This window comes from Osmerus mordax, chromosome 18 (assembly GCF_038355195.1).
Source record: "Osmerus mordax isolate fOsmMor3 chromosome 18, fOsmMor3.pri, whole genome shotgun sequence".
Taxonomy (NCBI): domain Eukaryota; kingdom Metazoa; phylum Chordata; class Actinopteri; order Osmeriformes; family Osmeridae; genus Osmerus; species Osmerus mordax.
Genome location: NC_090067.1, coordinates 10,122,055 through 10,146,249, shown reverse-complemented (window position 1 = coordinate 10,146,249; position 24,195 = coordinate 10,122,055). Strand labels below are relative to the sequence as shown.

Here is a 24,195-nt window from a genome sequence, read left to right as displayed (position 1 = left end):
ATGCAATGCGTTTACATGCAACTAACAAATCATTAATAATATAGGGCTACCCGTGCAGTTGTCAATCAAGCTCGGAAGTCAATTTACTAAATACTCACGGGGATCCGGATTTTACAGCCTGGGTTGCGCCCGTCAAACTAATTGATTGCGCCAAATTGCGACTGTTCTGTGTGGAATTACTGGACTGATCTGGTTATTCAAACCCTTAAAAGTGAGATTCATTATCTCCAGAAAATATGATATAGGCATAGGCTATTCTAAATCATATTATGGATTAGCATGAACACGAAATTAAGGAAAACATAATCTCATGAGACCGTCAATGTGATAATCTATCACTATACTATACAGTTCCCGGTGGGTGTCTGTCGGGGCTCTGTGGTGGCACCATTTGGATAAATTGTACTCTCTTTGATGGGAATAATTTGACAAGGTAACCAAAAGCCAAATGCTAGCGTTCACCAACATAAGAACCTCGTTCGGTCAGACCGTAGCATGCTAAAAGCACTAATAGACTTATCTTCCCTCACCCACTTTCCTTACTGCGTGGCACTTCCTTTGTATTGGTTGATGAAGTTGCAGTGGGGCCACAGGAGTATTTCCCCAGAAGGATAGCATGGGAGGCAAAAGGCACTGTATGCTGATGTATAGGTGTATTGATCAGCTTCAATGAAGATGCAATAGGTTATAGTGATTAAACGTTTCTCTCTAGTTAGTTTTCCAGTTCAAACCTTGTTCTTAATTGTGTAGTTTTCCATGTTTACAGTTGTTTTCACATGGATCTGCTATTCCCATTAGACCCTTAACTTTCAGCAGTGCTATTGAAATATCTGTCCTTTAAATGTGGGAGACATACACTCCCCTTTGCAGACCACTCGGATAAAATGACCCAGTTAATAAGATTTGATAGATCATCTTGATAAGATGATCTAGCCAAGCTGAAATCTGGAAGTGAAGATAGGGTAACAAAGGATTTATTTGGGACAAAGCAAAATAAGTGAAAGGTGCCCCTCCTCCATACTGATGGACCAATGACAGCCAAGGGTGGAGTTTGATGTGGCGTATGCTTTGATCAATGGTGTGATAAGATTGTGAAACAGTGTACAATACAGATTGTCTTGGGTGGAGTCCTAGCAGACTGTCATCAACCTGAAGTCTGGTCCCATGTAAAAATCATGCCAGCATGCCATAGTTAAACACGTTCTTAACCGTGTTACAGTCCACTGGCCTCCATGCAACGAGTTTACCTTAACCCTTGTGTTATCTTCGGGTCATTCTGGTCCATCAGTCATTGTGACCCACCGTCGTATTGCGACAACTTTACCGCCTACAAAAACAAAGTGAAGCATTTTCTTTTAACCGGTCGGCTGTCTCAGACCCCCCACATTGCGAAGGTTAAAATAAAATTATTTGTATTTGTTTTTGTATTGGGTAAAGACAACGATAGTTCGTTATGAACTTTTGGGTCATGTGACCCGAAGGCAGCACAAGGGTTAAGAAATGTATGCCATGCACACAATTATTTATTGATTATTATTTATTATCAAATAGGAGTGCAATTAAATGCAAAAAATACATGTACATGAGTGTGTGTGACATGACATGGTGTGTTATTTAAGGTGGTTGCAGCTCATGGTGCCATTCCCTTTCCCATGGCGCAAGGCAGCTGTCTACCTAGTGCCCTGATGGAGTGTTCTGATGGGCTGCCTTGGAAACCCCTATCAGCTTGCCCGGAATTAGGTGACGGACGGTGTTTTGGCCAATCGGTGATACTCAGGGGCTTAGAGGGGCAGAGCTTAGTCAGGTGAGGGTCTCTTGGAGCATTGCTGCTTTCTTGTGTTTTACCTTGCCTTTACATTTACATTACATTTATTCATTTAGCAGATGCTTTTATCCAAAGCGACTTCCGAGAGCTTTACAAAGTGCATAGGTCACTGATCATGACAACAAGATAGCCACAAAAACATTGCGAGTAGCCAAAACATGAAGCACACATTGTGAACAACCAAAGTAAGTGCCAAAGGGAAGAACCATAAGAGCATGTAGTTAAACAAGTTACAATTAAACAACATGAACCGCTATAAGTGCAAGTGTACCTGTGGAAAAAGCAAGCAACAATAATAAAAACAATATATCACAGCGAGTACAAAAATTTTAATCAGTTACCACTAACCACAAGAGCAACAAGTCTCTAAGCAAGAGTTATTGTGATCCTTGAGGAAACTACCATTGGGTCAAGCGAACCATTCCTAAGTACCGTTGTCCTCCCGGAACAAGTGCGTCTTGAGCCTTTTCTTGAAGGTGGAGAGACAGTCAGTGTCTCTGATGGAGGTGGGGAGTTGACTCCACCACTGGGGGGCCAGACAGGAGAAGAGCTTGTATAGGTTTACAAACCTATAATCTATAAACCTATAATCTATATATAATATATATATAAAACCTATAAATCTATACAAGTAGTGTTTGCTGATAATGCCAAAGGGGATACATTACAATCAGACTGTAACAAACACTGAAAGGTCCCAGGGCACAGGTAGGGTTATTGATCACTGATCGATACAGTAGTTTCTGATTTAACGTTTGCTCACCAGTTCGCCGACCCCAAGCACCCAGCCACCCAATCTGTTGCATAGCCTCTGCAACGGAGAAGACGTTCTTGGATCCTATATATACACCCCACAACTCCTCTGTGAGTCACCCTAAACCCACATATATAAACCCCTCAAAAAAAGTTTGGAAATGTTATTTCGGTCGATTATTCCTCCCCTTCAATAAAACCAATTGGTATTGTATTTTATATTGTTGGAAAGCCTGATTAGTCACCTTTACAACGAGGTACAACTTGTAAGGATTGTGCATTCGTGGAATGAGCAACACAGCTAACCGTGTGGGTAGCGGCCCAAATAAATGTGCCAAAATCCCCTGCAATATTCTGTTGGTATTCACTCTCGTATTGAGCTTCAAGTGGGATCAGCTTGGGAGTGCTGGACATGCCAGAGTGACCAACACAAACATGTTGGCTGACTTGCGACAAATCCTAGTTGAGGAATGGGATGCCATCCCACAGCGGTGTGTGACCAGGCTGGTGACCAGCATGGGGGGGAGGTGCCAAGCTGTTGTGGCTGCGTATGGATCTTCCACACGCTACTGAGGTCCCTGACAGTGTAAAATAAATTAAGTGTAAAAATGGCCATGTGTGTTGTTTTTTTCCTTATTACTGTGGGAGAGTGGAATCATCCAATTCACCAAGCAACTCAAAACGAGAGTGAATCCCAATAGAAAAATATTTTCTAAACAAATTGGTCCGCTACCTACACGGTTAGCTGTGTTGCTCGTTCCACGAATGCACGAACCTTACAAGTTGTACCTCATTGTAAAGGTGACTAATCAGGCTTTCCAATTATATAAAATACAACATCAATTGGTATTATTGAAGAGGATGAATAATCGACCGAAATAACGTTTCCGAACTTTTTTTGAGGGATTTACATTCACTTTTTCCTAATAATGTCCCCTTGACCATCTTTTCCTTTTTATCTCTATTCAGAGCAGTCCAACTTGTGTCCAGCCCCAGTAAACTTACGTCACCATTCCCACAGATATTTAGCTAATCTCTGGGTAAAAACTGATTATTACAATGCCAAGTACACCCCCCTGGCGGTGAGTACATTCATCTTCGGTTGCCTTTGTTTGACTCTCCTATTGTCTTAAATACTAATACATATTACCTATGGCTCGGGGTCCAATGTGTCTCATACTTTAACTAAACCTTTGAACACGTAAAATGTGGCACAATGTTTGTCTTAGAAGCGCAATGAACTCCAAAAAAACAACAGATGAGACTAGAAGATTATCAATGGAGGAAGGGCAGATGCTGAAGATGTCAAGAAACTGAGAAGGCTGGTCTTTGAATGCAAGAAACTAGATAAGTATCTTTAAATAAATGGCCTTAATAAAAAATCCCTTGCTGATGTTCAGCTCCCACTTGAGATTGTTATAAATGAATGCCCAGGAAATGGAAGGATTCCAGGGTGGTGACTGGGGAGTCATACGGGATGATGGGGGATGAATGGGGCTGGGCTCTTTCTGAAATCCACAATCAACTCAACTGTTAAGTGTTGAGCTCCAAGTTGTTCTGGCTGCACCAGGTCACCAGATGGTGACAAAGGCAAGAAAACAATGATCCTTTGACTGTCCTGAAAGCGTGAAACATGCAAGTCTACACTTAATTTAGAACAATGTAGAAGTCAAACTTTGTTAGATTAATCAACCTTGTTTTTAATTTTTAAATGCAACAATGCTGGGTCAAAATATTGAATATGCTGTAGTGAAAATTAGGAGTAGGGGATACCAGGTCCTGCTGGTATTGTAGTCTCTGGCATTGTAGCTGCATTACAATTACATGACGTTGTAGTAGTTACGATTGGTGCGCCTGTTGTGGTTGGTGCTTTGTAGTTTCAAATGCTATGGTACATCAGTAGGAACTTCTTTAAATCCACAGAACTCGAGCTCTTCTGGATCGATTGTGACATGCTGCGGCTTGGCTGCATCCGGTCCTGCTGAGGTAGGATCATGAATAACCTCTTTAAATCCACAGAACTCGAAATCTTCAGGATCTATTGTGACAGGCTGTGGCTTGGCTGCATCCGGTCCTGCTGAGGTACGATCATGAAGAACCTCTTTAAATCCACAGAACTCTAAATCTTCTGGATCTATTGTGACAGGCAGCGGCTTGGCTGCATCCAGGCCTGCTGAGGTACGATCATGAGGAACTTCTTTAAATCCACAGAACTCGAGATCTTCTGGATCGATTGTGACATGCTGCGGCTTGGCTGCATCCGGTCCTGCTGAGGTAGGATCATGAAGAACCTCTTTAAATCCACAGAACTCGAGATCTTCTGGATCGATTGTGACAGGCTGCGGCTTGGCTGCATCCAGGCCTGCTGAGGTAAGATCATGAGGAACTTCTTTAAATCCACAGAACTCGAGATCTTCTGGATCGATTGTGACATGCTGCGGCTTGGCTGCATCCAGGCCTGCTGAGGTACGATCATGAGGAACTTCTTTAAATCCACAGAACTCAAGATCTTCTGGATCAATTCCTTCAGCAGGCTGTGGCATGGTTGTTGATAGGCATGCTATGGTAGGATTAGGGGAAACAGTAGGCACCTCTTTAAATCCACAGAACTCAAGATCTTCTGGATCGATTGTAGACGGTGGCATGGCATGGCATATTGTGGTGGTGGTGGACTCCGCTGTCGTGGTGGTGGGCTCCGCTGTCGTGGTGGTGGTGGTGGGCTCCGCCGTCGTGGTGGTGGTGGTGGGCTCCGCCGTCGTGGTGGTGGTGGTTGTGGGCTCCGCCGTCGTGGTGGTGGTGGTTGTGGGCTCCGCCGTCGTGGTGGTGGTGGTTGTGGGCTCCGCCGTCGTGGTGGTGGTGGTTGTGGGCTCCGTGGTGGTTGTGGGCTCCGCCGTCGTGGTGGTGGTGGTTGTGGGCTCCGTGGTGGTGGTGGGCTCCGCTGTCGTGGTGGTGGTGGTTGTGGGCTCCGCTGTCGTGGTGGTTGTGGGCTCCGCTGTCGTGGTGGTTGTGGGCTCCGCTGTCGTGGTGGTTGTGGGCTCCGCTGTCGTGGTGGTGGTGGTTGTGGGCTCCGCTGTCGTGGTGGTGGTGGTTGTGGGCTCCGCTGTCGTGGTGGTGGTGGTTGTGGGCTCCGCTGTCGTGGTGGTGGTGGTTGTGGGCTCCGCTGTCGTGGTGGTGGTGGTTGTGGGCTCCGCTGTCGTGGTGGTGGTGGTTGTGGGCTCCGCTGTCGTGGTGGTGGTGGTTGTGGGCTCCGCTGTCGTGGTGGTGGTGGTTGTGGGCTCCGCTGTCGTGGTGGTGGTGGTTGTGGGCTCCACTGTCGTGGTGGTGGTGGTTGTGGGCTCCGCTGTCGTGGTGGTGGTGGTTGTGGGCTCCGCTGTCGTGGTGGTGGTGGTTGTGGGCTCCGCTGTCGTGGTGGTGGTGGTTGTGGGCTCCGCTGTCGTGGTGGTGGTGGTTGTGGGCTCCGCTGTCGTGGTGGTGGTGGTTGTGGGCTCCGCTGTCGTGGTGGTGGTGGTTGTGGGCTCCGCTGTCGTGGTGGTGGTGGTTGTGGGCTCCGCTGTCGTGGTGGTGGTGGTTGTGGGCTCCGCTGTCGTGGTGGTGGTGGTTGTGGGCTCCGCTGTCGTGGTGGTGGTGGTTGTGGGCTCCGCTGTCGTGGTGGTGGTGGTTGTGGGCTCCGCTGTCGTGGTGGTGGTGGTTGTGGGCTCCGCTGTCGTGGTGGTGGTGGTTGTGGGCTCCGCTGTCGTGGTGGTGGTGGTTGTGGGCTCCGCTGTCGTGGTGGTGGTGGTTGTGGGCTCCGCTGTCGTGGTGGTGGTGGTTGTGGGCTCCGCTGTCGTGGTGGTGGTGGTTGTGGGCTCCGCTGTCGTGGTGGTGGTGGTTGTGGGCTCCGCTGTCGTGGTGGTGGTTGTGGGCTCCGCTGTCGTGGTGGTGGTTGTGGGCTCCGCTGTCGTGGTGGTGGTTGTGGGCTCCGCTGTCGTGGTGGTGGTTGTGGGCTCCGCTGTCGTGGTGGTGGTTGTGGGCTCCGCTGTCGTGGTGGTGGTTGTGGGCTCCGCTGTCGTGGTGGTGGTTGTGGGCTCCGCTGTCGTGGTGGTGGTTGTGGGCTCCGCTGTCGTGGTGGTGGTTGTGGACTCCGTGGTGGTGGTGGTTGTGGGCTCCGCTGTCGTGGTGGTGGTTGTGGACTCCGCTGTCATGGTGGTGGTTGTGGGCTCCGTGGTGGTGGTGGTTGTGGGCTCCGTGGTGGTGGTGGTGGGCTCCGTGGTGATGGTGGTGCAGGGCTCCACTGTCGTCGTGGTGATGGTGGTGCAGGGCTCCACTGTTGTCGTAGTGGGCTCTGCTGTCGTGGTGGTGGTGGTGGTGGGCTCCGTGGTGGTGGGCTCCGTGGTGGTGGTGGTGCAGGGCTTTGCGGTCGTCATGGCGGGCTCTGACTGCAGTGTGGTCTTTTGGGAACCACAGGTCTCAAGATCTTCTGGATCTATTGAAGCAGGCTGTGGCGTCACAATAACTGGGCATGCTACGACAGGATCATGAGGAACAGTAGGCACCTCTTGGGAACCACAGATTTTAAGATCCACTAAATCTGTTGTGGCGGGGCATACTTCGGTGGTGGGGGGCTCTGGCATTGAGATAGTGGGATCATAAGGAACAGTAGACATACCTTGGAAACCACAGAACTCAAATGTGGGAGCTCTTGTTGATGGGGCGCCGGTAGAGTCTGGAGTTCTGGTTTCTGATGGCCTTGCGGTTGCTGGTTTTTTAGTTGGAGGTGCTATAATAATAGGAATCTCTTGCAATCCAGGATTGCAAGAGGTAGGGGTAGGGGAGCGTGTAGGGACTTTATTGGTCAATGATGGCCATAAAGTTGCAGTACATGCTGGTTTTGTAGTCCGAGGTGCTAGGGTAGGAACATAAGGAGCTGTTGGCATATCTTCGAAACCATAGTACTCAAAATCATATAGATCTACCGTGCCAAATGATATTTTGGTCAGTGGCATAGGGGAGGTGGTGGTTGGCACTGGCTTCTTAGTCAGTGATATTGTGGCAGGAACACAAGGAATAGCAAACAGTTGTTGGAAACCACAGAACTCATCGTCTAGGACATTTGGGGCAGGGGAGCGTGTAGGAAATGTTTTGGTCAGTGATGGCCTGGTGGGCGCAGTTTGTGCTCGTTTTGTAGTCTGAGGTGCCAAGGTAGGAACATAAGGAGCTTCAGGCATATCTTGGAAATCATAGTACTCAAAATATGATTGAGCTTTGCTGGTCTCATCTGGAATGTACGGTTTAAGTGCAATGTCTTGAAACTCCCAAAGATCCAAAAAAGTTTCATCAACCTCTCTTGTGAAACGCCTTGACTTGGGACGTCTGAAGGAACACGACATCTTCACAGTGGACATCTCTCCAGCAAAGTTCTGATATACGAGTTGCAGGGACATACCGTCGTACTCTGTCTGAAATAGAGATTACATGCAATCTGATTACACGTTTTCAATTGTTTGGTAATAAAAATCAAGCATGTTTAAATAAAGCCCTTACCTTTACTTTTTGTGAAAACTTCACAAACAAAGCATCACTACTCGCTAATAGTGATATGTTGTATTCATCCTGTGCTTGTGGACCTTCAGAGTGAACAAATGTCAAGTAAACACGATACATTTAGCATTCAAGATCAGTCATATTGCTTGGGCCCTCCTTCACTTGCACTCAGGTTCAATCTTTGGTCCTTTTATACCCCTCAATGGACTTGCCAGCTTTACCACCAAAAGGCTTGCAATTTGAGTTGCAGGTGTATTTAAACACCACACCAAGAAGTGAGTTTCATGAATCAAATGCTTACAAGATCACACAAAATTGGGATTATGTTAGGTGACGTATGAAACATTGTATTCCAACAGGCCAAGACAACAGCAGCACTAACCAAGCACTCTCATAGTCCTATGGGTTCCAGCTGGTAGCTTTACAGTCATGCTCTTCTTTCCACAGCTAACCTCAGAGGTAAGAGAGGTGGTTGGAGTCTGACAAATTGCATTGCCAGTCACATTCTTCATCAGGAGACGATCAAAGTACATCAGAGTCATAGAATGGTACTGGACTGCCCCATCAATCTGCAAGAAAGCATATGAAGATGAGAAATGTCTAGCTTTTTCAGAGTAGTTGTCATGGAAAAGCTTTTCTTTCCTTTGAGGCACAAGGCAAACAAACCTTGGCCAAAAAGTCCTTTGTAGGTGAAGTACAAATTGTATCGCATTCATTACAATCACATGAAACGAACTTACATACCCATTGGGTCATGTAGCAACCTTGGTAGGGTAACCTAATCAGCAGCAATGGCCCACGTTCCATCTCAACATGGTGGCACTCTTTTGGCAACATTCTCAGTGAGAGTGGAGGTAATGTACCTGGGAAAAGTGGTGTCCCCTGTTAAACTTCATCCAAAAGATGCAATTATATCATACTGTCAGGAAATCGAGGCCCTTCTGTATAGGATCCTGGATCTTGTCTTTCAAGCATTTTTTTTAGCATTCACACCACAGACTACAAAATCTACTACTGACCATCAAGAGCCTGTTAAGCTGGCCCAGCCACCGCTATAGCTTGTGTTGAGCAGTCATTTATACTACGCTTTGTGTTGGAATGGCCTCCAAGTGTGCTTTTTTACTTTGTACAGATGAATGGCTGCCAGATCACAGAAAACAGACATGACATCTAAATCTCAAACCAAAAAATACAAACTGGTCTAGTAGTTCTCACCTCTTTTTACACTTGCATAACACTTCAAACATTTTTGTCCCATAAAATGTACCCAAATGTTACCTTCAATACCATTTTAATAAGTGGCAAAACCTTTACACAATCTTTAGCAAAGTATCCCATTTACGTGTAGGTCTTTTTCAACACATCCCACCTTTCATGAAGTAGAAGTCAGCCAGTCGGATAAGATGAAGCCTGATTGAAATACTTTCATGGCCACAGTGATACAATGGCTGGTTGAAATGAGATTTAATTCCTTTTTCATGGGTAGCCTTGGAATCTGCAAAAAAAGTTAAAAGCACTTAGAAACTACTAACGAATGTAAACGTGGCTCATTACAAAGTTGAGGTTCTACTGGCCCATGTAACATAGCTTACGTGTGCATGCTAGTGCTACCACTGTTTGTCATAGGTTTAAAATGACAGCAATAATATATTAAATGTTCCCTATACAAACCCTTACCTCTGATGTACTTCCAGTTGGGCACATATATTTTATTTTCATTTTCCAGGGCCTTTGAGTCTAAAGATGCTTCATTGTTGGATGTATGACCATCATTGACACTGCCCTTTCTGGTTAAACGTCGGTTGACTTCGGCCTCGAAAGTACTTTTCACCGTGTTGTGCTTGGCTAGCTCAGCACAAACCCAAGACATCAAAAAAAGCACTTCCAATGATATATTTGCGCCCCACATAATTATTGCAACGAATGTGGAGCATGCAATGCATTTACATACAACTAACAAATCATTAATAATATAGGGCTACCCGTGCAGTTGTCAATCAAACTCGGAAGTCAATTTACTAAATACGCACGGGTATCTGGATTTACAGCCAAGGTTGCGCCCGTCAAACTATAAGTGGCTGCGCCAAATTTCGATAAATTAGACCGTTCTGTGTGGCATTACTGGACTGAACTCGTTATTCAAACCCTTAAAAGTGAGGTTCATTATCTCCAGAAAAGATATAGGCTATTCAAAATCATATTACGAAGGAAAACATGTAATCTCATGAGACCGTCAATGTGTTAATTATCACTATACAGTCCCCGGTGGGTGTCTGTCGGGGCTCTGTGGTGGCACCATTTGGATAAATTGTACCCTCTTTGATGTGAAGAATTTGACAAGGTAACCAAAAGCCAAATGCTAGCGTTCACCCCATAAGAACCTCGCTCGGTCAGACCGTAGCATGCCAAAAGCACTAATAGACGTATCTTCCCTCACCCACTTTCCTTACTGCGTGGTACTTCCTTTGTATTGTTTGATGAAGTTGCAGTGGGGCCACAGGAGTATTTCCCCAGAAGGATAGCATGGGAGGCAAAAGGCACTGTATGCTGATGTGTAGGTGTATTGATCAGCTTCAATGAAGATGCAAAGTCATTTCTATATCCGTAAAAATCATGGTCTTTATTCTTAAAACCAAAAAAAATCATTACAAAAAGGAACAACGTGGTTACATAGTGATTATACATATATTTTTCTTTAGTTAGTTTTCCAGTTCAAACCTTGTGTTCCTAATTGTGTAGTTTTCAATGTTTACAGTTGTTTTGACATGGATCTGCTATTCCCATTAAACCCTTAACTTTCAGCACTGCTGTTGAAATATCTGTCCATTAGATGTGAGACATACACTCCCCTTTGCAACCCACTTTGATCAAATGACCCATTCTTGATAAGATGATCTAGCCAAATGACATTTTAACCCAGTATAAATCTTAAGTATACAAGATTTATATTTTCTACAACTGAGGTGGGGGCAACAGTTAGTGTATCATACAAGTGCAGTGTTTGGTAAAAGTAGATATGGGTATAATGAGGACAAAATATGATAATCAAAAACACATTTACCTTCAAAATACACAAACCCCTTAAAGGAACAGGTAAAACCAGAAAAAAAAACATTTGACATAGAACACGTTTAACTGTTGAAGTCCTCTGGATGGATTACCCAAAGTGGTCTTGATCCCAAAACACACTGGTATGAAATGGAAGAGAGAATGCATGAATGCCCCAAACCCAGCAATCAGAAATGATGCATCAACACTTCCAATGTGTTTGTGGCTCCATTTAACCGAGTAGTAAGTAAAGCTTAACCCACAGTCTTTATCGTTTCTGATCTGTGAATGACAAGACAAAGCGCTAGAATGGAGCTAGGCCTTGAGGCAACCAGCAACTAAATGTAAAGCAAGGGAGTCTGATTTTGTGTATATTATCATCTGTGCCTTTTCTCCAGATTTGTTTAGACAGTTCTTTGTTACAAGTAGGCCTTATCAGTACAAAAAATAAACCTTACATGGTGCCGAAAGTGTATTTTTACTGATTAACAATAACGGTGGAACAAATACTTTGAACCAAGAGTGTTTCATCAAGTGGCCAGAGACTTCAGACAGTGGCACAAAGAAGTCTAAGTGGTCAGCATGAAGGGGTGAAATCCCAGTGCAATTTGCACACAGAAAGTAGTCTCTGCAGCAGAAAGTGTATGAGAAAGCTAGAGTGACAAGAGTGAGGAAAAGGAAGCGAGGAGAGAGAGAGAAATCAGATGAGTGAGTAAGGAGGAGAAGGAGGGATCTAGTGGACTCCAGAGATTTTAGAAGCTGTTGAGCTCTGCTAGGGTCTGGTCCAGGGTGGTGTGCAGATCCACATTCTCCTTCTTGGCTGACACCAGCATCTCTGTGAGGGGAGGAAAAAAGTGAGCTTCGATGCTATAAATCCAATACGTACGGGGATGTGTGTAGTTAAGGGTCTTCTTGCTCCCCTGCTCCCCTGCTCCCCTCCTCCCCCCCCCCGGGCACTGTGAACTAACATGACAGGTGTGTTTGTTCTCTAAGAATTAACATGACAAGCAACTTGGAAAGACCCAAGTCAAATCAGCACGATAATCTAGTATTACTATATATGTACTTCATAATTTATTGGGGTTATGCTGTTTAATGTATTAATTCTCCCCAATAGTGGTAGGTGACTTCAGAAATTTAAAAAGAATCTCCCCTAAATTATATTGCATTAAATTAAATATCTTACACTACTATCAGCTATTAAATTAGTACTTGTGCATTGTAATTGAATGCTTGGAAGAGTCTTTGATTTCTCATACATTTTGCTGTGCCCACATTACCCACATTCATCCACAGGAAAGGAACAGGAAAAAGAGGCGAGAGACACAAAGAAGTAGAAGCAAATGTTTTTTTTCTCCCCCATTTGTTCAACAGTACAGAGAATTACAAGTGTGAAGACAAACCGAATTGGGAAAAGGGTATGAAGAAAAAGTGCACAATTAAAAAGAGGGACAAATTGAACAACAAATTAGCAAAGACATAGTATTGGCACAGAGGAAGGGAAGGAAGAGAAAATAGGGGAGGGAGAAAGAAAGAAAAAGAACTGTGCAATCAAGATTAATGTATTCAGAAGGATGGAGTCCAAATTCTTGAAACCACAATTTGGGGGCGCGCAACCAAGTTTCCAGATATTTATCTGAAAATACAGAGGGGAGGAAGAGCTGTGACTATATATTTCCAATGGCTTAACATTTCTAGATGCTAAATTTATTTGGATGCTGTTAGTTATGGATATATGATTGCAAATATGAACATTGCAATGAAGTCCAAGATCACAGCATTAAAAACCTCACTGCCCTTGTTAGACAATGTCATAACTTGTAACCAGCTGAGTTTAAGTAGTAAAACATCGCTTCATAACCTGTAAAACATACAAACTATTTAACAAAACACCAAAATGCCAGCCATAAGTTCACTAATTAGACCATGTTGGACTTGAACAGTCCCGGCATGCTACGACCACACACACACACACACACACACACACACACACACACACACACACACACAGCAGGCCTGTATTTACATGGATGTCATGTCATTGAGGGCGTGGTCCAGTTCCTCACTAATGGCCTTGTACTTGAGTTTCTGTGCATAAAGTTCATCTATGGGTCCGCCACAACCCCAGGCAGAAAAGCGTGGACAAGTGTAGCAAAAGAGAAGAATAGGTGAGCAAACCAAAGGAAACTGGTAGAACAGAAAGTAATACAAAAGGTTACAAAACAAACCAATCAGACTGGAGAATCAGTGTCTGGAGAAACGACAAATAAGGTAAGCGGAGATGACAGAAGCGTCTCAGACGGAATCCATGTCTTACCTTCAAGGTCATCGATGGTCTTCTCCAGCTTGGCCACAGACCTCTCAGCAAACTCAGCACGAGTCTCAGCCTAGGAGAATGAGTCACATGCAAACTTAAGCAACACACAACTGTTGTATGAGAGAACATCCCCCCCTGACAACATCCAAACACATATGTAGCATCCAATTGTAACCAATGTCAATGTACCCAGTATAGCTATTAAGGGACAGTTATCCCATAACTATCCATGTCAGTTTTTGGAGGTCAAAAGGTCACTCACAATAATGATACTAAAACTCACCTCTTTCAGCTTGTCAGTCAGGATCTTGATCTCTTCCTCATACTTGTCCTCCTTCTGTGAGTACTGTGGTAAAGAGAAGATTTTGGTCAAAACCACACAAATACATAAAGGGGTTCTGTACCATTTCCCCCAAACTTGTGCACAGTAGTTTACAGGGGAAGGTATATATTGGGGGAAAATTTTATATGGTCATGTCGAGAAATTCTTGAGTGTTTAAGAATCGAATTACAAGAATATTCATGTTTATGTCTACCAAACTGGTAGAGGACAGCAAGAAATATTACAAATGCTTTTCACTTGTTTTATCTGTCCTGGAGAACACCAACACAATTATTTAACTGAGCACTAACCAATGCAAACAGTTGATTCGGTTACAAATGCAGAGATTTAATCCCTGCAACACGTCAATCGAGCGACATCAGAAATTCTCAAGAGGATTAGAGGTCAATGACAAGGATGAATCGAATAGCCAGACCATTAAGATAAAGTTAGCATGGTAAAACTAACTTTTATGTAATAGGGCAGAAAATAAAGCACTATCCCTACACAATATGCCATCAAATATAGAATGCAACAACAAGACATGCAAAACACTCCTGCTTACGTCAAAGCAAACTAAATACCTTACTAAATTAAAACAATTTTCACAACATGCTATAAAAACCGGTGACATGCAGGATTTAACACTCAACAGGTAAATACCTGCACGCACTCAATCACTCTCACACACAAACACACCCTACCTTCTCTGCTTGAGCCTCCAGAGACTTAAGGTTATTGGTGACGTTTTTCAGCTCCTCCTCTAGTTCAGCACATTTACTGGATTTGGGGAGACCATGTTGCACATTTTTGTTTCAAGGGATAAAGAGAGGAAAATAGATAGATGGCTTATGAAAGGAAAAAGGACAGAGAGCTACAGGGCAATGGAGAAGAAAGGAAAAGCCAGAGAGCTACAAGCAGTGAGAAAACAGAAAATCTCAGCATGATTGTAGTATAAATTTAGCCAAGCTGAAATCTGGAAGTGAAGATAGGGTAACAAAAGATTGATTTGTGACAAAGCAAAAGAAGTGAAAGGTGCCCCTCCTCCATACTGATGGACCAATGACAGCCAAAGTGTGGAGTTTGATGTGACGTATGCTTTGATCAATGGTGTGATAAGATTGTGAAACAGTGTTCAATACAGATTGTCTTGGGTGGAGTCCTAGCAGACTGTCATCAACCTGAAGTCTGGTCCCATGTAAAAATCATGCCAGCATGCCATAGTTAAACACGTTCTTGACCACATTACAGTCCACTGGAGCAGCGAGTTGACAGGACTAGGTTAAAGACAGGACTAGAGAAGAAAGACAGGTCTAGGATAGAGAAGAGTAGGGCTAGAGACAGGATTAAGGTAAATGGAGGCAAGCATGATTCAGAGGAAAGAGATGCAAACCGAACAGGAGGGGGAAGTTTGGCTTGGGAGGTTTAAGGGTCATCTGAAGTGCACCATCCTTTCGTCTTGAGTGCTTAAATCCAATTAGGTCTACCTCATTCGCACAGTCACACGCAAACGCACAAAAAAGCTCTTCCTAAAAATCACTTGCTATTTTCTGTTCTGCTTGCATGTCCTTTCATTTTTAATAGTTTTACTGTCTATTCTATTATTTTGCAGCTTAACAAGCACCGCTAGCTGCATGAACTTCTTCAGGTCTAACCATCCTACCATTATGAGATCCCAATGGCTGTTGATGCCCATATGTTTTTACTGCCTTGAATCACAGACAAATAATTCAAACAAGGGAAAATCTTTTACTTTTCTCAAAGTTGAGTCAATAATAAAAGTCTTACAGAATTTGCATGATACATATAAACACTTAGTTTATCTTGGAGGTATAATGAGCGTGTTCCACAGACATAAATACTCTACCTGGTCCTCAGAGGCCTGCAGGGTCTTCAGAGATTGGTCAAATCCCCTCAGCTCCTCATCCAGTGCCCTGGCTTTGCTGTTAGTGGAGGATGGGGAGGGGTGGAGTCATGGGCAACCATGCAGAGCAGGGGGATGGGGGAGGTCATGCGTGGAATTTAGGTCGGACCCCCATGTACATGCAACCAGACCAGAAGAAGGGAGGAGGGCAGTTTCTATTAGGGTACATAACCATTGTTATGCAAACGTGCTCAGTCATTCTCATGAACGTGGGAACACAGTGTCTGGGGCCAGGTTGGGATGATATGGGGGACGCCAGGGGCGTGGGACTGGAGAACTTGACACATTTTGGTGTTTGCAACAATAACAACATCATCCCAGTTGTGATGAATTTAAAATTGTTTATGTTCCTAAGCACATCTTCATTCTGTTGTGTTGTTGTCTTGGAAAAGTACTATGTCCTAACAAATACAAGAATAAATGTGCGAATCAATTGAAAATCATGTATACTCACGCCTCAGCAAGCTCTGCCCTCTCTTCTGTGCGCTCTAGGTCTCCCTCAATGATCACCAGCTTACGAGCCACCTGGAGACGCAGAACACAGAGATCCGCATCAGGACACACTTTCCCTCATGTGCAATGGTGTAAGCTAACTCAGTCTGTGACACACATGGGTATGCACACACTCCCCTGCATGCCACCTTGTCTGTTTTAGCACATGCTGCTCAAGTGTGTGTGTGTGTGTGTGTGTGTGTGTGTGTGTGTGTGTGTGTGTGTGTGTGTGTGTGTGTGTGTGTGTGTGTGTGTGTGTGTGTGTGTGTGTGTGACTGCGCACACGCAACTGCAACACTGAGGATTTTCTTTAGCAATGTCTCTCAACATGTCTGGACAAATCAGGGACATATTTCTGCAAGTGTCGTAGTTTATGTATGTGTGTGCGTGTGTGTATATGTTGACATTTTACCTCCTCATATTTGCGGTCGGCCTCCTCAGCGATGTGCTTGGCCTCCTTCAGCTGGATCTCCTGCAGCTCCATCTTCTCCTCATCCTTCAGAGCCCTGTTCTCAATCACCTTCATGCCCCTGAGATACACACACACACCTTACATTAGACTGTAATATGACTGTGTGGCTCAGTCTAATAACGAGTGCTATTAGTATGAAAATCTAGTGTGTGTGCGTTTACACACAATTAAATTATATATATATATATATATATATATATATATATATACACACACACACACACACACACACGACTATACAACTGACTGTCAGCAAGAACCAAATTAAAACAACTTGTGTTGGAAAACTGAAGGTGAAAATCCATTGTGGTTACAGAATTACACATATCCTCTGAACAATGACCTACTGGTGCTGGGCCAGGAGTGACTCATGTTAACTGAGATAAGCCCACACCCCATCACTGCACACAAGTGTTCTCCATTTCCTGTCCAATATAAAACTTAGAAACCAAAAGTTCAGTATGATGGAAGTTAAAAGCAATATCCCCAATTTACTTATGGCACTCTACAGTGTGCAGTAACCATGTGAGCACACAGCCATTTTTATTATTTGGATAGACTAGAGAATATGTAGGAGTCTTGTTATTGATTGAGATACTATTTAAACTTAAGGACAGTGTGGTGTACAATAAAACCTAAGACATCCGTAGTTGTTGTAGAAATGATGGGTACTGACAAATACATCAACAATGTGTATCTTCAAGTAAAAGCCCATGACGTGAGTGGGCGTCTTCAGCACAATGCACTTAAGTTAGTGACTAGTTGTGGGCGTGCTTGTCAGGCGCACATGTCTTGAAGTTGACGCTAAGTGCGTTGGTCTTTTACTGTGCTTCCAAGCCTATACTCTCTCCTACAAGTGTGAGTCTGGGAGTCCTTGGAGGTCAGGAGTCCAGGCTGAGTTCTACTGTAGCCTACCCACCTCTCGCTCTCATCTGCAGCTTTCTCTGCCTCCTCCAGCTTCTGCAGAGCGGTGGCCAGTCTCTCTTGGGCCCTGTCCAACTCCTCCTCCACCAGCTGGATACGCCTGTTCAGGGAAGCCACCTCAGCCTCAGCCTGGGGGCAACAGGGAAACAATTCATGTTAAATCCATGAAATACAACAAACAAAAACTATTCAAACATTGTATACTGCTGACCTGCAATACTGGATGGTATTAGTTGACATTGAATTATTCGTTCAGACCACTTTCAGCAATTCATAAAATAAATGTCATATATGTATAATTAATTTAATTTGTTACTTCATATTATGAACTTAAAAAGCTCCTATATTTTGAGAATACATAAACACACATCCTCTTTTACTTTCCAAAATTATTAAAGTCATATCATCCCCAACTAAAGAGTGGGGCAACAGAGTTGATTATTGAAGAGAGCTGACCATAGATGGCCAGATGGGAGGCAAGAGAGAGATGGAAACGTTGACACGCATTCAATGAATGGGAAGAAGCATAATCAACTCTGGCTCCAAGCAGGCTGTGTCATCTTTAAGGAATCTTTCCTCATATCGTGTTCTGAGAAACGGGCTGCATTAAATGTGATAAACTTGTAAAAAAAATAAATGCTAAGGGATAGCCTACTGAAAATTAAATCAGGGAGATAACAGGTCAGAGGGGCTGCTTAACCTATTACGAACTGCATGTCGACGGCACTTATGTATTATTGTAATATTGCCCAGTGCAACATGTAGGCTACTCCTCGCATTAAATAAACGAGATGCAGGCCAGCTGAGGCTCGCATCCCAAACGTTACTCTAGTGCATGTAGGACAGGCTAGAAATCTCTTCTCTCCTGACACCAATAATTGTGTTCATTTGAAAGAAAAACCTCTAGGAGACACCCCACGTTAAGTAACATCATAGGATTGAGGTTTTGTTTGCAAAAACGCAAAACATCTGCACGAAAGTCAGTCGACGTCGCCTATGGAATGTAGTTAAAAGAATCCATTGGGGCGTAGGTGTAGGCTAAAAGAGCATGAATCACGGCCCGCATACAATTCACACCACTGTTATTCTACAGCTGGCCCTTGAAACAAAATTAGTGATACCGACTCTGGATATCGGCATTCTGTTGAAACACAGGTTGTAAAACTCGGTAGTATATGCAGACTTCACTAAGGGCCCTTTACCTGCTCTCTTGATCTTTTTTCCTCCTCGACCTGTCTCTGAAGAATTTCTGCTCTCTCCTCCGCTTCATCTGCCTGTTGCTGTAAAACTTTGATCTTTCGTTTTACCGCGTCGATGCTGTTGACTCCAGACATTTTCTTGTATTTGCAAATGTAAAGGCCTAGTTTGAAAACTCTTTAACCAGTTTACTTGAACTCCGAGCTTTGGAACAGATTTTCAGAAAGAAAAAAAAGTAGCAACGCCCAGCTAATAAGTCACACGTTGATGGTATCCTTGTGGAGTGATACTTTTTGACGAAATATCGCAAACTATCAAAGAACACGCCCAAACATGCACGAAACTAATGCTGATGCAGTGGAAACTTTTGCAATGATATAAAAAATATATACAGCTCTGGCCAGGAAACGCCAATTTTGACTTTTTTTTGCCAAGACGTGGCAAGGGTAGTCCTAATTCATGGGCTTCCGCTACTGTAAAGACAGTTTTAGTAGGCTATACTACCCCACTGCTAATTTTGAGTCGTTAAAGCAAATGAATTCGATTTTGAGTTGTCCAGTGAGGTTGTCCAGTTCCTCCCTTCCCACTTTCCAATCTCAAATCCCTTCACCTAACTCCCCTTTCCTTTTTTCAACCCACTTCCGGCTTGCTCCACCCAGTCTTGACAGACAATGAACTGAAATGCTGACCCAGAATCTGCCCTGCAGCATGAGTTTGTCCCTGGGGGGAAAAAATACTGATCCACTGTCAGCTTTTTGGGCAAGAAGTCTACGACAGGAAAAGACACTCCTAGATTACACGTGTCCTGGCCAGGTAAAGTGACGTAAAACCAATAAACCACCTTTGCGTTCCAAGTCACTCCCGATGTAGTTTAGCCTACCGATTAGTCTACACAGACTAGGCTACAGGTGTGTTGAATACCTGAAAATGTAACTAAACTACAAAACGTATTTTTTGAGTTCAACCCCTAAGATTAATACTCATGCATGGCTAAACCCATCAATCCTGGTCTTGCTTCAGACAGAATTTAGCAAAAAGAAGACATTTGTGAAGTATGATAGTCTTTTTACTGAATTCTGAATCACATGAAGGGGTTGTGTAGGGCCTACACTGTAGGCCATGATTATTGACTGTTCTTGTATCACTTCGCCCCCAATTAAATATTCATGAAAAATCCCCCACCATCAACCTTTCACTTCTTTAACATGAAGGGATGGGACAAGGCTGAAATTGGTTTAGTTTCACTTCAAAGATACCCTGACATATCACAAGTAGTATCATATATTTTAACTATTAAGTCATAGGCTATGTTCATTTAGTCTATTGGCCATGTGATCATGGCCAATAGACTTTACAGTTTTTTGTTCATTTGTCATGCCACCATTGAATGTCATATATAGTCAGCTCTGACTCACTGTCCTGGTAGCTGATTCAAACCATTCCAGAAAACACAACTTACACAACTGCAAATCGCTGAGACATGCCTCCACCTCCACATTGTTTACTGATGAGATCAGTGCCAGATATATTCCTATATCTTCATTTGATATGTTTTCTAAGCATTTTAAATCAAGACAGAGTACAAAAAGTGGAAAACACTAATGTCAACACCGATCCTTATTTCGTTATCGATAAAATCCAAGTTGCAAAGTTGATGAGGATCTAAATGTAGTTGTTAATCAATAGCCTACTATTTAAATAAGAATTGCAAATGTGTCTCATGTGTTTACTTTTTTAACAATAAGTAACATACTGCCACACGATGACCCACAATCATACTTTCACATCAGTGTCTTTCACTGACAAAAGCCAACTCTGGCCTGTTTGAAACTAAACAGGCCTGAGCATGCAGATGATTGAGAAATCATGCTGTTGTCATCACTTCCAGCCTCTCAATTCCTTTACCCAATCCAATACATCCTGCAGAACCTTGAGGGTCATATTTGTTCCATGACATTTTTGTACTTCTACCACTAGGTGTCATGCCTACACCATTCTTACTATAGTAAGCAGTATATTTCCTATAATTAAAACAGGTTGGCATACAGTAAATATTGTGGAGGTCTGGTTGCACTGCAGGGAAAATACCCTTCTATCATCAAATTCACTGTGGAACAATTATTTCAGACAGGGAAATAATGACAATATGGTCTGTCAGAAGGAAAGACATATGATACTCTGTTATCAAGTTATCTCAAGTCTGCCTTCCTGTTTTAGGTAACCTGGTATGATCAAACCAGTTTGAGTCATAGTCTGCCAAGTGGCATGTGTAAAAGAAGACAAAAGCAGGTTTGGAACAAAAAATGTAACTCGTTGTAGTAGTCATACAAAGAAGTACTTTGTATGACCTTAAGAGACGCCTCCCATGAAATGTCTTATGCTAGAAAGGAGTTTCACATCATAATCTATTATCTCCACTCAATCTATCCACACTCCAACACACACACACACACACACACACACACACACACACACACACACACACACACACACACACACAGACGCCACACACACACAGACACATGCTTAGTATTTATCATTGGCTCTCTGTGCATTCTCCTTGTTGAGACAATTTATTTTGGTGACAGGTGCTCCTTCTTTATTTCGAGTCCGGAAAAAAAGACCAAGAGAAAAGAAGAAGAGGAATTGAAGGAAAGTTGAGAGCATAATGGTATAAACAGGGGGGAGTACTCAACATCCCAAAATGAATTGGGATGTTGAGTTGAAACTAGGTTTACCAACAATCTTGATAAATGTACTATGTTGACCTCCCTCCTGGATGAAATATAAACGTGTATCAACCATTCTTCGTTACACACATTCTTGTCAAATGTATGGAAAGACGAAAATGGAGTGTGGTGTCAATGGAGCTAAGGGACAACCGGACTCACTTAGACAAAATGTTCTGACACAGAGTAAAAAAAACCTCCTTCATTTTATCCTCTTTGCACCTGGGTCTAATGAGTATGCCCCCAGCATTGTTTTCTATTTTTGTTTCAGAAATGTGCTGAATGTACATCCAAGCAAATCAGCGTCGTTAAGTCTGTTCTAAACTGGAACAGAGAAACAAAACCCAACAGATACTGTGACCCTTGGGGACTGTTGGTTGACATTCAGATTTTTTGTTGCACCTAAAATGGTAGTGTGGTTAGTCTGATAGACATTCATGAAGACTTGCCTGAATGACATCATGGCCAGAAGAGGGGAATGAAGCTACAACAGCTGTGGAGGGTTAAATAGACCGAAACGGAGGGGTGAAGGGCATCAGTCAGACACCGGGCTTAACCTGCTGTGGTCTAAACGTGGTCACAGCCATCCACATAGCAGGGTGGCTTTTCACAATGTGTGTGTGTGTGGTTGTGTTGTATAACTGTGTGTGTGTTCAGGTTTGGAATGGGGTTGGACTATGTTGCTCATAACATGAGCATTGTGTATTAAGCCTCTGATAGCGTCAAGCCTGCTAAGTAGGATCAGATATCATAATAGGAAAGGACAGGGTGTGGCATAGAGCTGTCTGTTACATCCCTACTAGGACAGTAGGCAGCTAGCCTATTCATGGTGTGATGATGGAACGCAATGGTGTTCCAAATTGACGCCAAAGTTGTTATGTTCTTCTGTCTGGCAAATTCAAATTCATGGGGCAATTAAAAAAGGCTGCATTTCTGAAGTGGACTTTCATCGGGTGGATTACACATCTAGGCGATCACTAGGTTATCAGATGAGTTTTCACAGTGGTTTCACACCTGATGAGAAACTCCAGTCCGAGTAGTAGATCTAGGGCCATTGCTAATTACAACATCAGTTGCACAACTCACATCTGCTGCCTTCTTGTCTGCCACCTCCAGCTTCTCCTGAGCATCCTTCAGGGCCTCAGAGTACTTGTCCAACTCGTCCTCAGTCCCCTTCAGCTTCTTCTGCATCTGCAGGAGCTCATCTTCATGCTGGGAGGGAGAGAGAGAGAGAGAGAGCGAGAGAAAGCAGAGGTAGGGAGATAACGTCATGTTTGGAAAGGAGAAGGGGCTGTCAGTAAGTGATCGAGTAAGTTGATCATCAATCTCATCAATCGCCCTAGAGAATCTCAATACTTATTTGTAATCTGTATGACATTCATCAAATAAATTCCTTACTTGCTCTCGGCTCACAGCTATCTCAATGTGAGATTTACTTCCCCCCCCCCTTCAATGGAGGACCCCTCCCTTCATCTTTCTTCCTCCACAAACAAATGGTGGTGAGGGGATGACTGACAGACTGGCTCTTGGCTCTGTTTGGATGCTATAAATACTTGGACAACTGTTTCCCCTCATGCTGGCTCACTCGATGAGAATATCCGTTCCCTTGTCCTCCATCCTCTCTAAGTCCTCTCTCCTTTCACAACCTTTCCACAGAGTGATCACTTATCGGACATTGAAAACTGACCCTCCTGACTTTTGTCAACCAAAGCAATGGCGAATTAAGTTTCTCACAAATTAAACTGATGTTTCCATGCAAAGGTCACTTTGGTCAGAGGGTAACACAAAGGGCCTGACAAACAGGTCTAGCAATCAATGTCCCAGCTAACCAGTGCTTCTTACATTGAAGGTTACGTTTGCGATATAGTCATCTGCTCAAATACCTCTCTTTAGGTACATTTTGTAAACACAAAAGAGTGTCAAATTTAATGAGGCATTTGACCAATGAGATTATTTCCTCAATCTAGTTTTGTTTCGTTACCTATTGCTTTGCCTAATATATCATTGTGCCAACCTGCTTGCTCCTCTCCTCCGCTGCTTTCTTGTCGGTCTCCGCCTGCTCCGCCTGGTCCAGAGCGTTCTCCTTATCCAGTTTCAGCATCAGCATCTTCTTCTTGACGGCTTCCATTTTTACTGCTTTTCGTTTGGCTTTTAGTTTAAAGAACAAAACTCAAAGACAAAAGAGAAAGAGAGAGTGGCTCACTGGTGGGAAGGAGGTTGAGTTGGTTCCTGAACAACTGAGAAAGAGAGAGAGAAAGGGGGGGGGAGGAAGGCAGAGAGGTAAGAGGGGAGACCAAACTCAGTCCAGGATCAAGAGAGAGCATTTATTTCACAGAAAGAGTATGGCCCCTCCCCTTGAAAGAGCCCTCCCTCTTGGCCCTCCCCTAATCCTCGTGGCCACCCCTAACTCTATTTAAAAAAATAATCGAACCCTAGCTAAAACTGTGTCTGTACCCACACAGTATTATCATCTTCTTCATTAGTATAAAACAATGTCTAGTACAATTTTCTCTGTTCATCTTTTTACATAATCTACGGTAGCATCTTTCACTTTACATTATCTTAATGTCACATGTTCTCTTCATGTTGTGTGCATGCTAAAGATTTAAATGGAATAAGAGAGAAGTGCATTGCAAGAGGAAGAATGAGAAGGATTCAGAGAGACAGAAGCC

At 43.6% G+C, this 24,195-nt stretch overlaps 1 protein-coding gene across 8 annotated transcripts; it reads right to left on the bottom strand.

Annotated features, from left to right (window-relative positions):
* Positions 1-10,691: 10,691 nt before the first annotated feature.
* Positions 10,692-23,807, bottom strand: tpm3 (tropomyosin 3). Of its 8 annotated transcripts, none has more exons than XM_067256372.1 (10): positions 23,538-23,807; positions 22,610-22,735; positions 17,593-17,726; positions 16,614-16,731; positions 16,164-16,234; positions 15,653-15,728; positions 13,747-13,809; positions 13,464-13,533; positions 13,173-13,251; positions 12,481-12,782 (listed from the first exon to the last, which is right to left on the bottom strand). In XM_067256372.1, exons 1-10 carry the CDS (start codon positions 23,649-23,651, stop codon positions 12,779-12,781), a joined length of 855 nt encoding a protein of 284 aa, XP_067112473.1. In that variant the 5' UTR covers positions 23,652-23,807; the 3' UTR covers positions 12,481-12,778. The 8 variants fall into 8 exon arrangements, with proteins under 8 accessions (XP_067112476.1, XP_067112474.1, XP_067112480.1 ...); XM_067256371.1 differs by lacking the exon at positions 15,653-15,728 and adding an exon at positions 14,490-14,565; XM_067256375.1 differs by lacking the exons at positions 12,481-12,782; positions 13,173-13,251 and adding an exon at positions 10,692-11,981.
* Between the last annotated feature and the right edge of the window lie 388 nt (positions 23,808-24,195).

What these genes read in the sequence shown, in the direction of transcription:
- tpm3 (XM_067256375.1), bottom strand. Translation starts at nt 23,651, where the DNA reads ATGGAAGCCGTCAAGAAGAAGATGCTGATGCTGAAACTGGATAAGGAG. An exon ending in CAGACAAGAAGGCAGCAGAT is followed by an intron (nt 17,727 to 22,609) that starts GTGAGTTGTGCA and finishes TGTTGCCCCCAG; the next exon opens with GCTGAGGCTGAGGTGGCTTC. An exon ending in GCTGCAGATGAGAGCGAGAG is followed by an intron (nt 16,732 to 17,592) that starts GTGGGTAGGCTA and finishes TGTGTATCTCAG; the next exon opens with GGGCATGAAGGTGATTGAGA.